Below are 16,081 nucleotides of genomic sequence, written 5' to 3' on the forward strand. Positions count from 1 at the left end.
GGTGGAGTTTAAAATAAGACTGGTCATGTGTTGATAATTATTAAAACTGAGTTTTAGATCTATATGAGTTCATTGTTATTCAGTGTGCTTATCTATATGTTTGAAATTCTCCAAAGTAAAAAAAAAAATTATATATATATATATATATATATATATATATATATATATATATAGAGAGAGAGAGAGAGAGAGAGAGAGAGAGACACACACACACAATATAAGTAAATTATATATATACAAAATGATTTTTTTGTGTGTACCAGGGACTGAATCCAGGGGCACTTAACCATTAAGGTATATCCCCAGACTTTTTTATTTTTTATTTTGAGTCAGGGTCTAAGTTGCTCAGGGCCTCACTAAGTTGCCGAGGCTGGCTTTGAACTTGCAATCCTCCTGCCTCAGCCTCCTAAACTGTTGGGATTACAGGTGTGAGCCACATGCCCAGAGACAATGTAATAATCTTATATCCACACTTATTCATCTTTAAAATGAAGTTAAGCCAAGCTTGGTGGTGCATGCCTATAATCCCAGTGACTTGGGAGGTTGAGGCAGAAGAATCACAAGTTTGAAGCTAACCCAAGCAACCTAGTGAGATCCTGTCTCAAAATAAATAAATTAAAGAAGGGCTGGGGACATAGCTCAGTGGTAGAGCACCTTGGGTTCAATCCCCAGTACCAAAAAAAAAAAAAAGATGAAGTACAGGAAAGCATTTTGGATAGAAGACACAAAAGGCAATATAAATTAAGTATCACAGGGGCTGGAGTTGTGGCTCAGTGATACAGCACTTGCCTAGTATGTGTGAGGCACTGGGTTCAATTCTCAGCACTGACTATAAATAAATAAAATTAAGGTCCATTGACAACTAAAATATTATTTTAAAAAAATTAAGTATTATAGTTTGAGTTACCTGAATATTTTAGCCTGGAAGACATGACAATACCAGTCTTGACCAAAAAAAAAAAAAAAAAGTCTCCTTTCCCCCTTGCTTGTAATCATTGACCCAATTCCATAGTGTGTGTTACTTTGTCTCTGAAGCAAGATTCATTCTCTTTTATCCTCTATGGTTCCTCTAACTACAGCTTTCAAGCTGGCTGATCTAGGCTCTTTCTCCAAGAAGGAAAAGCAGCAGATACCTACCTATGGCAAAGATGGCAGCCTGTGCAAAGTCAGCAGACACATCAGTGCAGTACCCTCGAAGCTCCTCTAGCACCTGCTGCACATTCTCATCATTTACCAGTTCACATAGCACCTCTACCTTCTGTAGTTTGATATAGTGGGGCTCCGAGTAGGAGCAAAAAAATTTTTTGTAGTGGCTGCTAAAGTGACCTGGCAAACTATGCAAGATCTGGCGCACATGACAGAGGGCAGCAAAACAAAGCTCTCGGCTCTCTGAAGAACAGGCAGCTAGTAAAGGTCCCTTGACTCGCACAAGCACATCAGTTTGTACGTGGGGAAACTTTTTTGCCAAAATTAGAAAGAGTTTGGTGGCTCCCATCACCACTCCTGGGCTGCTGCTCTTGAGAAAGCTGTCCAACAGATTGAGAATGTCAAATAGTTCCTCCTCACTGCGGGGCTGGTAGCGGAGCAGAAAGTTCAATACTTCAGCCTGGCCCCACTGATCCAGTTTTGACATTCTATTCAATAAAGAAAACAAAAGCATTATTTTTACAGCAAAATTAGGACCATCTCCATGATACTGCTATGTTCATCATAACATGGGGAGAATTCTTAAAAATGGGGTAAGCCATAATCAAATCATTCTTTTCACATGTTCTTTAAATTTATGCAAAATAGACTGAAAATTCTAAGATAATTTGATGGTACAAATTCACACTCACCTAACTAATCCCACAATCAGTATACAGTAGATTCATATCTATCTTTCCTCCCTCCCTCCTTTCCTTCCGGCAGTAATGAGGATTGAATCCGATGCCTTGTGAATTCTATACAACCACTTTACCACTGAGCTACATCCCAGCCCCTTTTATTTTTGAGACAGGATCTTGCTAATTTGCCAAGGCTGGCCTCAAACTTATGATTCTCCTGCCTTGGACTCCTGTAGAGCTGGGATTACGGCATGTGTCACTACACATTGGCCAGATTCCCTAAACTTTTTTCTTGGGGGGGGGGTACCAGGATTGAACTGTGGCACTCTCCCGCTGAGCCACATCCCCAGCCCTATGCATTTTATTTAGAGACAGGGTCTCACTGAGTTGCTTAGCACCTTGCTTTTGCTGAGGCTGGCTTTGAACTTGGGATTCTCTTGTCTCAGCCTCCCAAGCCACTGGGATTTTAGGTCTGCCCCACCACACTCGGCCAGATTCCCTAAATTTTAAGATATAATTAAGGCTTAGTTTGGGGACATAATGACTGTACATGAGGAAAGAACGTATTCCCACAGGATATTTTTATGATTTTACATATCAGTCAGAGAAATTAAGGCAAATAAAAGAAATGTGAGGAAGATAATAATCATGGTTAAGTCTCCTCTCTTTTCTATCCTAAAAAAGTTGTTCAAGACTTTTTTTTTTTTTTGGTACCAGAGACTGAACCCATAGGTACTTAACCACTAAGTCACATCTCCAGGCCTTTTTATTTTTATTTTGAGATAGGGTATGATCCTCCTGCCTCAGCTTCCTGAGTCACTGGGATTACAGGTATGCACCACCATGCCCAGCAAGATTTCTCCTTAATTTAATACATCAACAAAATTCTATCAGGATGCAGACCTCATAATAAAAAAGAGCACAGAGGCATCCAAACCTATTTAAAAGATGGTGGGCGATGGGTTTATTAATGACAACACCTCCTTCCTGTTTCAGAATTTCCTCTAGAGACCTCAGGCAGTTCACAACCACAATTGGATCCTGGTCACGCAGCAAACTGTATAATTCATTTACCAGGGCACCATCTATAAAAAAGAACAAAGATCTCAGATAAAGAAGAAAAGCTTCAGAATTATAGGAAGAGGGCCAGAGTAATAGCTCCAGGCAGATAAAGCTGAACTTCTCTGCTATAAAAATGACAAAGGCAATAAAATGTAAGCAGACTGAGAGGGAGAAAGATAAAAGTAGTGAAACAAAGGATGAAAAAAAGGAGTTAAAAAAAAGAAAAAAAATGTGTAAAGCAAAAAACTTCCATCTCCAAATTGTTCTAAGTAACTAAAGCAAAGTTCTTTCTTGGGCCCCCCAAAATGAGTTCTCTAATATCAGAAACTACCTAGCCCTGAATCCTACTAAGAGACATGCACAGAAGTGCAACTACATTATTTTCTACTGAGGCTATATAATCTTTTATAAAGTCATACACATAATAGAAGCATGAATAAATATTGATCATGGTGGATTACTGTGAACTTACCAACTTCAGAGTCTCCATGAAGATTATGCATCTTGGCACAGCCAAGGACTGCCACCCTCCGGACATATGAAGCTTTATCCCGCAGACCATTGAGAATAGGCTGTTGGATATATTCCTGCACACCAGGCATCCTAAACGACAAATCCTGGAGTCAACCAGATCCTGAAATAATTAGGTCCCTCTTCACTTAACAGAGGGTTTAGTAGGTGTCAGAGTATGCATCTGTCATATCACAAACAACTAGAGAAAACCTATCCCAAACTTAAAATGCCATAATTTTACTTTTCATTTAGAATAATGCTACAAGGGCAGTAAAAATCCCCATAGTCGTAGTTATTTAACTTTTTAGTCCAAACTGAGGGCTGTTACCAAGAGTGAGAATTAAAAATCTTTAAGCCTGGTGTGGTGGTGCATGCCTGTAATCCCAGCAGCTCAGGAGGCTGAAGCAGGAGGACTACAAGTTCAAAGCCAGCCCCAGCAACTTAGGAAAGCCCTAAACAACTTAGTGAGACCCTGATACAAATAAAAAGGGCTAGAGATATGTCTCAGTGATTAAGTGCCTTTGGGTTCAATCTTTGGTACCCCCCAAAAAACCTCCTTTAATAAGACCACATGATACAATTTATTAAGTCAACGATGGCTGAAAATCTGAGTTAAGGGTATAGCAGTATTTTCCCTAGTACTTAAGAGCTCAAATAAATTGTTCTCATTAAATACCTGACCCATAGGCTCGTGTTGTAACTCAGTAGTAAAGCTCTTTGCCTAGTATGTGTGAAGCCCTGGGTTTGATCCCCAGCATCACAAAAACAAACCAACAAAAAATGTGCCCCATTGCTTTCTGAACTCATCAGCCTCCGAGGACCAGGCAGGGAAGAGGTTGCTCACCTGAGGCTACACATACTTCGTAATGCCAGCCCTCGCACCATTGGATTGGGGTCCGAGCAGTCTTTGCACAGTGTATTGATGGCCAGGAGAGCCAGATCTGGTTTCAGGGGTGCATATGTGCACATGTATAGATAAACCAACTTCTTTTGAACAATATCTACAGTGGCACTGGCTTTTACCATTTCCATGAAAACACCAGACATGTCCAAGCCCTGAGTCATGTGCCTGAAATCAAGATACATAGCAGGAAGAAGTAAATTACAAAATCCCCAACCTACAACAGAGGAAGTTTTACTTTTCCATTTTCTGGTTATCCAATTAGATTATGATCTTTCAGAGGGATGCAACCAGGTCTACTTTGTCTATTATATCACACAATATTTCACAATGTAGGTATGCAATAAACACTGTTGTTCTAACTGTTCAACATTTGTTGAATCCCTAGTACATTCCAATGAATCAGCTTTTATATTCCAAGTTTATTCTCTGGGGTCATAATCTTGAAGAAGGTGAAGTCTCAAACCTCAAGGAACTCAAAATCAACTAAAGAACCAGACAAGAATACCATTACAGTACAATAGATAAGTATTTAAACAGAAGTCATGTACAAAGTACAGAGGGGACCCAGAGGTCTAACACTACCAGGAAGTCAGAAAATGTTTCTCCACAGAAGTAATGTCTCAGCCAAATGATCAGGAAATTCATCAGACAGATATTCTAGTTAATGACACATGCTGCGAGACATATAGATGTGAACAAAAAGAGAACATTCTTCTGAGAGTCTACAGGCAGTTGCATTAGTAGAGTTTCCTTGGGCAGTAGTAAGTTTGTACTTTATTCTGTAGATGATTATTAAACTGTGGAATCAAACTACTGGCATCAGGAGAGATGTTAGTTAGGGTTCCATCCCATCCTACTAAAATTAGAATCAACTGCTGGACTTCCTTAAAAAAAAACATAAAAGCACCCCACAGGACCTTTGTGCATACTAAAGACTGTGAATGACAGCTGTAGGCAAGAGTTATGAACTCAGATTTATATAGTGGAAAAATTCTAACTAAAATGAGCAGCTCAGCAACTTGGAAGGTTGAGATAGGAGGATGGCAAGTTCGAAGACAGCCTCAGCAATTTAACAAGCTCTGAAGCAACTTAGACCCGATCTCACAATAAAAAATAAAAAGGGCAGGGAATGTGGTTCAGTGAAAAAGTGTTCCTAGTTTCAATCCCCTGTACCACAAAAAACAAATAAAAATAAACGAGCTAGCAAGGTAACCAGTGTATTGTAAACTACAATGGCTTTGGTAATGAAGGCCTCAATCAAAACAGAAGTGGGTATTTAGAATTATTCAGACCACCTGACATGCAAAGTGAAGAATCAGGTGTCATCAAGGTTGACTGACATGCTTATTAGACTGGCTGGTGACATTCATCAACACGATAGTAGAAGAACAGGTTTGGGAAAGAGGGAAGAACGCTGGTGCTGTTTTGGGAATACCTTTGAAGAACTATCCAGGTGGAAATGCCAAGCAGGCAGTGGTATATGTGGGTCTGAAGCTATAAATGATCTCCATACTAGATATATCAGGGAGTCAACAGTAATGTGTAATTGTTCAGTCCGTATTATGAAGGGATTTCGCTGAGTAAAGGATTTCCCAAAAAGGAGAATGAGGTGGCAATCTGGAGAAGAAGCATGAAGATGAAGTGGTAAAACAGTATGAAAGTTCCTCTACTCTTTCAGAGTGGCTGGGGGTGGCGATCCCTGAAGGGGACTACAAGGTGGGGCAAGGGGAGTGCAGAGGATTGGCAGGCTGAGGCAGTTGGGCGATACCTAATCACTCGCTGGATGACATTCCGGTAGCGCAGCCTATCAGCCTGAATGTGAGGGTTACACAGAGCCTTCTTCAATTCCTTCACCACGTCCTCGGAGCCAAGATACGGCATCTTCTCGAACACTCACGGGGCAGTTCCCGCGGTACCTAAGAAACTCTCAGTCTTGATGTGGGATCCTGAGCAAAGAAAATTTGGGTCAGTGCAAAACAAAAACAAAAACAAAAACAAAACCCAACAACAAAAACCACTATTTAAGACGACATCTCGCCCCAGCCTTAGTAGCTTCCCCAGAGCTGGAACCTATTCCCTCCGACACTCAGGCTACAACCCCCACCCGTCCCGGGCGAGCCCCAACCTAGGCCTTCAGGTCCAACCCCAGCCCCGCAGGCTGTTCGCCCCGCCCACAGACCTCTCCAGCTACCTCGAGGCCTGCACGGAATTTCCATCCCCGCCGCCGACCGGCCGCAGATCCCTCCCTCTCCAGTTCCAGCCTTTCTTCTGCCTCCGCGCCTTGGCCGTCACGGAGAGACCCAATCACGCTTTTGGCGGAAGTCCCGCCCTCTCCCCCAGAGTCCTCACTGAGTTCTCGCCTTGAACGCCGAACCCGACCTTAAGGTGCCCTTCCCCCAACCTGTCACGTCCAGGCGCAGCCGCGCGGCTCCTAGTGGAGCTGCGACTGGCAATCGGAAATCGGCTACTTGGGCCTGTCTCCTCCCAGCAGCGCGCGCTTTGAGTGCCGGCTGGGCCTCGGATCCCGCGCTCGGGTGGGAGTGGCACTCAAGAGAGCAACTTCCGCGATGTGGGCTTTCTCCCCGACTCCCTCGAACACTGTCACTTCCTTTTTGCTCATTCTAGTAACTTATTCCTCCATTGGGTTGGCTTTCCCTTAGGGCCTCCGGCCTTGTTTTTGCCCCGGCATGTCTTCCACCGGGGCGCCGATGTGGAATCCTCACGCAGGAGCCCTGCTCCAGTAGAGCCCATCCTCTCCACCATGAACGGGGTCCTGATTCCCCACACGCCCATCGCTGTGGACTTTTGGAGCCTGCGCCGGGCTAGTACTGCTCGGCTCTTCTTCTTGTCCCATATGCACTCGGACCACACCGTAGGCCTGTCTAGCACTTGGGCCCGACCCCTCTACTGCTCCCCCATCACCGCCCACCTCTTGCACCGTCACCTACAGGTATGGGAACTGGAGTAATCCTCTTTAAGAGCTGGTCCAGGCATCTGGGTGGGGACTTGATCTGTCACAACCTTGGAGTCACAAAGTGGGGGCCAACAGGACTAATTTTTACGAATGCAGGAATTGTTTGAACCCAAAATGTATCGTTAGGAGTGCGGCTTTCAACAGAACGACTGGGGATGTTGAGATGTTTTAGCTTTAAGTAGATCAGTTCAGCCAGAGGAATTATTTCCTTCACATAAGCTAGGCTAGTATCTCCCAAACTTGCCTTAAGAATCCATCTGGGCTAGAGATGTGGTTTCTCTGTAGAGCGCTTGCCAAGGCCCTGGGTTTGATTCCTAGCACCCAAAAACAAATGAATAATCCACCTAGTCTGGTGTGGTGGCCTATGCCTGTAATCCCATCGAGGCAGGAGGATCACAAGTTCTAGGTCAGCCTCAGCAGTTTAGCTAGGCCTCAACTTAGTGAGACCCTATCTCAAAAAATAAAAACAGCTCAGTGATAAAAGTGCCTCTGGGTTCAATCTCCAGTACCTGTCCCCTTTCCCCAAAAAAGACTAAAAGTAACATGGATATACAAACTCTTCAGCCCCCATTTGTCCCATCTGATTCAGCAGCTATGGCTTGTGGAGATCCTGAAAAATCTGGCAAGATTTCTTTTTCCTTTTTTTTTTTTTTAACAATTGTCCCCAAAGGATTAGTATGCTCTAGAGAAAGTTTGAGAATCACTATCTAGACTGTTTTCAAACTCTTAAAGCTATACAAAGGGTGGGATGGGGAGTGGGAAGTAGAAGAGGGGATTGCTTGGGAAGCCTCTTTACAATTTTTACTCCATGGTGGCTCAGGATTGGTCACCTTTCTTTGATCCATGTAAGGGGTACTTCCAGGAGGGGAGTCTGTGGTTACTGGGATGACCCAACTGTTTCCTCAGGTGTCTAAGCAATGGATCCGAACCTTGGAGGTTGGTGAGAGCCATGTATTGCCTCTAGATGAAACTGGAAGAGAGACCATGACTGTAACCCTCATCGATGCCAATCACTGCCCTGGCTCTGTCATGTTTCTCTTTGAAGGATACTTTGGAACCATCCTTTATACAGGTGGGTCTCCCAAGGGATCCTGCTCACATTCCAGCTGAGATACTACTTTTCTTGAGTAACTTTAACTCACAATAGAAGTCTGGAGGCCTTCTGGCTTCATCATTTATAAGCAGTGACCCCTTCTCATCTGATTGCCCACTCTTTGACAGTTCAATCCTTGTGAAGATTATATAATTAAAAAACAGGAGCAGAGCAGGGCACAGTGGTGCAGGCCGGTAATCCCAGCAATTTGGGAGGCGGATGCAGGAGGATTGCAAGTTGAAGACCAATCTTAGCAACTTAGTGAGATTCTGTCTCAAAACGTTAAAAAAAAAAAAAAAAAAAAAGCCTGGGATGTTGCTCAGTGGTTAAGCAACCCTGGGCTCAACCCCTAGTATAAATGGGAGCAGGATGGAGACATTTCCACAAAGAAGCTGTAATGCATATACTGTTCAGTGCCAGGACACATGCTAGTTTTTCCACAAATCAACAACCAATCTGTTGTTGGAGGCGGGGGAGAGTTTTCTTCTATTCTTTTGTCTCTGACCTTCTGCCCTCCATATATTCTCTTCCAGGTGATTTTCGATATACGCCATCCATGCTGAAGGAGCCAGCCCTGACATTGGGGAAACAGATCCATACTTTATACCTAGACAATACCAATTGCAACCCAGCATTGGTTCTTCCTTCTCGACAAGAAGCTGCCCAACAGATTATCCGGCTCATTCGCAAGTACCCACAACATAACATAAAGATTGGTGAGTTGTTTCCTTTCCTTTTTTTTTCCACCTATAGCTAGTGAATCTAGGTTCTTTGAGTGTTCTCAAATCTTTCACAAGCAGCTCTCACCTTCTCTATGAACCCTATTCTGACCTCCTTATTGAAGTTAAACCTGCCCTCCATTGTTACTCTCACATTTCTAACTCCTGATTCCCTAGATCAATTCAACTTCTTTTTTAATTTTTCATACTACTCATCACTTCCCAATATACCCTGCATTTTAATATGTTATTGCTTATTATTTATTGCCTATCCCCCACTTCTCCTGGTGCATACATACACACACACCTAAACTCCTTGAGAACATGGATGGAAATGGGAAGAAGTTGTGTATTTGTGGAACAAAGAAGCAGCAGCTAATACGACAGACACCGGGTGGGCAAGGATGCTGGAAAGGTGGGAGGGGATAGAGGGCTGCTTTGTCATTTTGGACTTTGTGGGTTTTTTGGTACTGTGGATTGAACCCAGGGAAGCTCTAACTAATCTATATCCCCAGTACTTTTTATTTATTTTTTTATTCTGAGACATAGTCTCACTAAGTTGCTGAGGCTGGCCTTGAATTGCAGTCCTCTTGCCTTAACCTCCAAGTCTTGGGATTACAGGCTTGCACCACCATACCTAGCACCATTTTGAATTTGATCCTAAACTTAACAAAGAGCTGTTGAAGGGTTTTAAGTAGAAGAGGGACAATATTGCACTCATTGCCTTATAATATATTTCATAATGTATATCTTTATTGTATTTAGTTTCTATTTTCTGTGTCTCCCTGCTAGAATGTAAGTTCTATGCTTACCACTGAGGCATTTAATAAATATTTGCTATTTGAATGAATGAAATTTATCAGAACATAGATATTTAAGTGAGGGTTATGCTTTAAATTAGGTTCACTGAAAAAACAACTGCTATTTCTAGTGATTCTAGTGATATAACGCATTTTGGGGACTCAATTAGAGCTGCCTTTTGGAAGATAGTTTATGAAAATCAATCTTTGTTTTAAAAAGTTTAATGGATATAATTCTAAATGACTTTTTGGTTATTTCCAAAATTCTAAGTCCACAAAAGGCAAAAGATCTGCCATCATTATGAATATATTAAAAGGACATTCGCAACCCTGAAAGGAGTTTCAAATGAGGTTAAAAAAATATTGAAAAAATTATAGACCCTCCAGGTGACTATCAAATTGATTGAGAAATATTCCCTACCCTCAGGATTGCTTGACTGCTCGTAAAGAAACATCTGTCCTAGCTTTTCTTAAAATTTTTATTTAGGAATTTTCCATAGAAGTACCTAGGAGGGTGCTGTGGTAGAGCCTGATTATTTTGCAAGTATGTAAATCCCTACTGTATGCCTAGGGAAAGGAAAAAACTAGGAGTATGTAAAGGGAGGAAAATCAAGTATGTTTGTGCCCCAAAATGAAAATTTGAACCATCAGGAATGAAGTTGATGTCTAACAAATATATGTTCTTTTAAGTAGTTCACAATCTTGTTATGGATTTGATAGAGACATCAGAAAAAATCTGAGAACAATTATTAAATAATATCTCCCATATCTATTTCCATAACCATTGCCCAAATTTACGTCTCTATTTCTTTCTATATGAGTACTATTTGGGCCTTCCAATTGATTCAAGTTTTTTCTCATTCAGGTAATCAGTTAATGTTGCTACTGTGTGTGTGTTTTCTCCTAAAGTCCTGCTCTGATCATATTATTCTTCTGATTAGAATTTGCCATATTCCTGCTTCAGGCCATTCAGAATTAAGTCCCAGCTCCCTACCAATACATGCAGGACTGCTAATTAATGATGTTGGCTTACCTCTTTAGTATCACTACTTACCAATTCTTTTTTTTACTTTAGTAACATTGAATGATTCCTCTTAAAATGTTTTCTGACATAACCTTTCCTTGCCAGATTAATCTTAACCCATTCTTAGACTTAGTTCAGCTGTCATTTTTCAGAAACTCCCTAATTCCATAGGCTGTTAGCTACTCTTCTGTGCCCTCCTAACACTGTATGTATATCTCTATTATTGTTCTTGATTGCATTGTTTCTGGGTCCAGATGGCATTCCTGGAAGATCGAGACCTTTTTATAGTTTGTTAGTTTTTGCAGTTCCTCACACTTGGTAGGTGCTTTCTCTTGTTGAACTGAATGAATGAGTAGATTGTGTTTGCTCCTGTCCTCCATTTTCCATTTTATCTCAGCTCGAATGCCACCTCCTCCCTGATTTGATTCCCTGGTTTTCCCCATGAATTTTTTATTTTTGTTAAACATTTGGTTGATTTATTAGGATTCTCCAATAGCTTCATTCTCTCCTTTTACTTTTCCTAATCCTTTTAACATTATTTAGGACTCTATAGTCTAGGAAAGGAGTCATTGCTGGAGCAACTGGCCCTAGAGTTTCGGACCTGGGTGGTATTGAGTCCCCGGCGTCTGGAGTTGGTGCAGCTGCTGGGCCTGGCAGATGTCTTCACAGTGGAAGAGAAGGCTGGCCGCATCCATGCTGTGGACCATACAGAGATCTGCCGTTCCTCCATGCTGCATTGGAACCAGTCCCACCCTACCATTGCTATTCTTCCCACAAGCCGAAAAATTCACACTTCTCACCCTGATATCCATATTATCCCTTACTCTGACCATTCCTCCTACTCTGAGCTTCGTACATTTGTTGCAGCACTGAAGCCTTGTCAGGTCCTGCCCATTGTCAGTCGACAGCCCTGTGGAGACTACTTTAAGGACAGCCTGAGTCCCAGGCTCTCTATGCCCCTGATTCCGGACTCTGTGCAGCAATACATGAGTTCCTCCTCTAGAAAACCAAGCTTTCTCTGGCTGTTAGAAAGGAAGCTAAAGAGGCCAAGAATCCAGGGTGTTGTGTTTGAAACCCCTGAGGAAAACACTGATCAATCGCAAGCTGACAGGGACTCTAAGAAGACCAAGAAAGAAAACCTTTCTCCCTGGCCAAGGGACTTTGAGAAGCAACATCCCCCCCATTCTTTGAGGGTCAAGAAGCAGTTTTTCCCAGACCTCTGCAGCCAAGAATGGGACAAGGCAGCTCCTTTTTGTGAATCCCAGAAGATGGTGACTGTGTTGACTGCCCCCTTGGGATTTTCAGTGCAGTTAAAGACTCCAGATGAAAAATTTATCTCTCCAAAACCCAGGGAGGAAATTGGCTTAGATCCACCCTTGATACCTAGGGAAGACAATAATGGCCCAGCAGCCACAGGGGACCAGAGTGATTGGATAAGCCATGATTCTCCCCCATCTCACAGCAGCAAGGCTGCCCCACTTCTAGTTACTGAGTTCAGGAGCCTGGCACTAAAATACCTTCTGACTCCAGTGAACTTTTTCCAGGCAGGGTTCTCTTCCAAAAGCTTTGACCAGCAGGTGGAAAAATACCATCAGCCCTCAGTGAAGTAGAGACAGGAGAATGGAGAACTACAACTTTGTCAGATACACTACTACAGTTTTGAAGATAGTAACTGAAGACTATAGTGAAAGCTTCTTTGGGGCCTTACTTCTCTTTTCAGGATCCTATGTGCTCACCCTAGAGCAGCACTTCATAAAGCTTGTTCATTGGAGTCAAGGTGTCTATGAACTCCTTAGTTTTATAGTTCATTATGTTTAAGAAACACTTTTCATTATAAACCCTTCAGAGTGTGCATGAGCACATTAAAGGTTCTTAGTAGTCCTATAGTAACTTAATCTGTTTAACTTTGTTTAACCCTCTATTTTTCAAACTTTTATGAACATACAGTCCTTTTATGTGGGTGCAGAAAGAGTCAGAGTGTGAATCAAAAAGGATCAGGTTATTCCCATTGTTATTTTTTGTGTCATGTGCCATCCCCACATCCCCTTCTTCTCTTTCCAGATGAAAGTCCCTAGGTAGTTTTATTTTTTTAATTATGAACTGTGGTGCTGAAGGATAAAGTGGTGACCTAAGCAGCACGTTCCAAACCCGGGTGTCACTGACTTGCTCTGACCCCATCCAAGTAACTTCCTGTCTCTGCCTTTGGGAGGGAAGAGGAAATGATGAAGAGGCCTTGGAACACTGGTGAAAAATTCCACATCTGCCTTCTTCTGAGGAGGTGCAGTTAGTGTCACTGGGGACCCATTTGGAACAGAACCAGCAAGGGGGTTGGGTACCCCTCACCAAGGCAGTACCCAGCTGATCATTAAGGCTTAGGGTATGAGGGCTTCTGGTTGCCTAGAGGCACTGACTTTGGCTGAAGGATAAAGTGTAAATAAAATTACAAAAGATCAAATGTGCTGCCAGATATTCCTCTGATTGTTCACATAGCTGGGATATTTTTGTGCCCCCCACCCCCCTTGGTTTGAGCAGGGAGCCAGAGCAAACAGCCTGTTTGTTTTAGTATCCAGGGAAAAGACCAAGGAACCAGCTGGCTGGAAGAGATGGGGGTGTGCAGTTCTGCCCTGTCCTTCTGCTCATAACCTGACAAAATGCCAAACCAATAAGCAGGACAGCTGATCCCATGGCTATGAGGAAATTGGCTCTGAGAGGGCACAGACACTTGGAGCTTGAGCATGGAGTTTCAAGCCTTAGAAATGAAGGCTATTCCTTACCTAAGGGGGAAAGAGTTGGCTATTTTAAAAATAAAATAAAATACATATGTATATAGTACTATTTTTAAAAAAAATTTGTACTTACTAATTATACAAAATAGTGGGGTTAAGAGTTTTCTACTTTTGGAGGAAGAAATGAAGAGTTAGAAAGCCAAATAAGCCCTTGCTCTTGAGAAAGCTATACACAGCTCTGTTTTGTCAGTGACCTTCACTGTAAGCCTCCCAAGGGCCTACTAGGAGCCACAGCAGGTGAAACGTGGTACAGCAGGAAACTTGGGTATTGTCTGGGCTTGAATCCAGGGCACCCTGGGCACAATGCTTAAATTTAGTAGAGCCTCAGTTCCTGAGCTATAGAATAGAGATGGAGATACCTACCACTCATGATTGCTATGGAAATTAAATAATAGGTAAAATTCTCTTAGCTCCAAATCTGTCACATGATGGGTATTTCAAATGTTGGTTCTTGGGGCTAGGGATAAAACTTAGTGGAGGCTGAGGCAGGAGGAATGCACTCTTAGTGTGCATGAGGCCTCAAGTTTAATTTCAAGCAACACTCACAGTTGGTGCTCTTAGCTTCTGGTTCTTAAAAAAAAAAATTACTCTGGGCTCAGGAGGCTGAGGCAGGAGAATCACGACGAGTTCACAGCCAGCAGTGACTAAGCAACTCATCAAAACCCTGTCTCTAAGTAAAATATGAAAAAGGGCTGAGGATGAGTCTTGGCAGTTAAGTACCCCTGGGTTCAATCTCTGGTACCAAAAAAAAGAAATCTAGTCTGTAAATAAGCATTTCACTGCCATTAAAATTATTCAAAAGCATACATTTTTATAGTTGTATAATACCCTACTATGTGAATAAGCCTTATTGAAATCCCATATTATCCAACATTTTGCATACTATTAAAATTTTTTTATGTTACAGTGAATATCATTATGCACATATCTTGGTATTTTTGTTATTTCCTCAGAGTAAATTACTGGAGTAGGATTTCTGTTTAATGTTATTGCAGATTGTGCCAAATTACCTCCCAGAAAAGTTTCTTTACCATCTTTTCTGCAGAAGAGAACATTAAAATACCTTGAGCAGCAGAGGTTGGTGGCACCTGCCTATAATCCCAGCCACTTGGGAGGCTGAGGCAGGAGGATTGCAAGTTTGAGGCAAGCCTGAGCAAATTAGCAAGGCCCTTAGTAATTTAGTAAGACCCTGACTTAAAATAAAAAATAAAATGGGCTAGGGATGTAGCTCAGTGGTAAAGTGCCTCTGGGTTCAAGCCCCAGTACCAAACAAAAAATAAAATACCTTGAAGATTTGTTAAGTTCAAATGATATTACTAGAGTGGTACATGTTAAGATGTGGAAAGTCATTTTCTGTGTTAAGTCAATAAATATTTACTAATAGCAATGAAGTATGTAATAATAATAAATAATAATATTTATGTCTGACTTTCTCTGAGCCTCTAGTTATCTCACCTCCGTGTGACCCACAGGTGGCTGGGAGAGATAAGGAAGTTCTCAGTACAGGGCCCCCCATATTTGTGTTATCTTCTAGCAACAAGAAAGCCTGTCCATTTTTGGCACATGCTGTGTCACACATATTACTTAAAGTGGATCTGTGTGAATTCAGATGGGGGAGCAGAAACAAAAGGCTTTAAGGAATTTAGTTGTTGGTGACATGTTTGCATGTTAATAATAAGAAAATGCCATACTATTCTACTAAGGTAAAAATGTCTGACATAATAGATATTGGTAGTGCCTTATTTGGTTTTTTAAAGCTATTTTATATAAAAATGCGGCATTGCCTATATCTTTAACTAGCCAGTTAAAATTAACTTATTTTTAGAATCTAAAGATGACCCCAAAGAAGTATGAAGATCTTGCAATTAGGCTTGAAGATGCCTAAAAAAGAAAATTCCCTAGAGATCCATTAGTTGTTTCATGATCAGTGGGAGAACTTGTACTTTTCCACAAGGACTGTAATAATGGCTTAAGTCCCTTTTTAAAAAAATATCTGCCTGACAGGCTATTGGGGACCATCTCTCATTCTTAACCCAGATTGTCCTTTGTGTTAGGAAATAGGAGATAGATAGATATGCTTTTTTTTTTTTTTTTTCTTTTAATCATAAAAGAGATTTAACCAGGTGCAGTGGTGCCTGTCTGTAATCTAGAGATTTGGGAGGCTGGAGCAGGATGATTGAAAATTTCAGGCCAGCCTCAGAAATTTAAACTGTCTCGAAAACAAAAAGGGGCTGGACATGGTGGCGCATGGCCTATAACCCTAGCAGTTTGGGAGGCCGAGGCACGAGGATTACAGATTCAAAGCTAGTCTCAGCAATTTAACAAGGCCCTATGCAACTTATCAAGACCCTGTCTCATAATTAAAAAAAAAAAAAGCTGG

The 16,081-nt window shown here is 41.8% G+C and overlaps 2 protein-coding genes across 5 annotated transcripts in view; one reads left to right on the forward strand and one right to left on the reverse strand.

Moving 5' to 3' along the window:
- Positions 1-6,654, reverse strand: part of Ap4b1 (adaptor related protein complex 4 subunit beta 1) — a 12,357-nt gene extending 5,703 nt beyond the window's left edge. Inside the window, exons 1-6 of one of the 4 annotated variants that reach the window (XM_015502201.2) lie at positions 6,497-6,654; positions 6,074-6,251; positions 4,246-4,470; positions 3,361-3,491; positions 2,764-2,911; positions 1,138-1,634 (exon numbers count right to left, since the gene is read on the reverse strand). In XM_015502201.2, coding sequence (XP_015357687.1) covers positions 1,138-1,634; positions 2,764-2,911; positions 3,361-3,491; positions 4,246-4,470; positions 6,074-6,186 — 1,114 coding nt within the window. In that variant the 5' untranslated portion in view covers positions 6,187-6,251; positions 6,497-6,654. The other 3 variants (XM_015502203.2, XM_015502202.2, XM_015502204.2) reach the window with 3 other exon arrangements.
- A 136-nt stretch (positions 6,655-6,790) lies between these two features.
- Positions 6,791-15,129, forward strand: Dclre1b (DNA cross-link repair 1B). Its single transcript, XM_015502205.2, has 4 exons — positions 6,791-7,255; positions 8,186-8,351; positions 8,906-9,088; positions 11,459-15,129. Exons 1-4 carry the CDS (start codon positions 7,067-7,069, stop codon positions 12,523-12,525), a joined length of 1,605 nt encoding a protein of 534 aa, XP_015357691.1. The 5' UTR covers positions 6,791-7,066; the 3' UTR covers positions 12,526-15,129.
- Positions 15,130-16,081: the final 952 nt, after the last annotated feature.

Source organism: Marmota marmota, unplaced genomic scaffold, assembly GCF_001458135.2.
Source record: "Marmota marmota marmota unplaced genomic scaffold, marMar, whole genome shotgun sequence".
Classification (NCBI taxonomy): domain Eukaryota; kingdom Metazoa; phylum Chordata; class Mammalia; order Rodentia; family Sciuridae; genus Marmota; species Marmota marmota.

Excerpts from the sequence above, each read along its gene's own strand:
- Dclre1b (XM_015502205.2), top strand. The coding sequence starts at position 7,067 with ATGAACGGGGTCCTGATTCCCCACACGCCCATCGCTGTGGACTTTTGG. Across the intron at positions 7,256-8,185 it reads TCTTGCACCGTCACCTACAG|GTGTCTAAGCAATGGATCCG; the intron begins GTATGGGAACTG and ends CTGTTTCCTCAG. Across the intron at positions 9,089-11,458 it reads ACAACATAACATAAAGATTG|GACTCTATAGTCTAGGAAAG; the intron begins GTGAGTTGTTTC and ends AACATTATTTAG.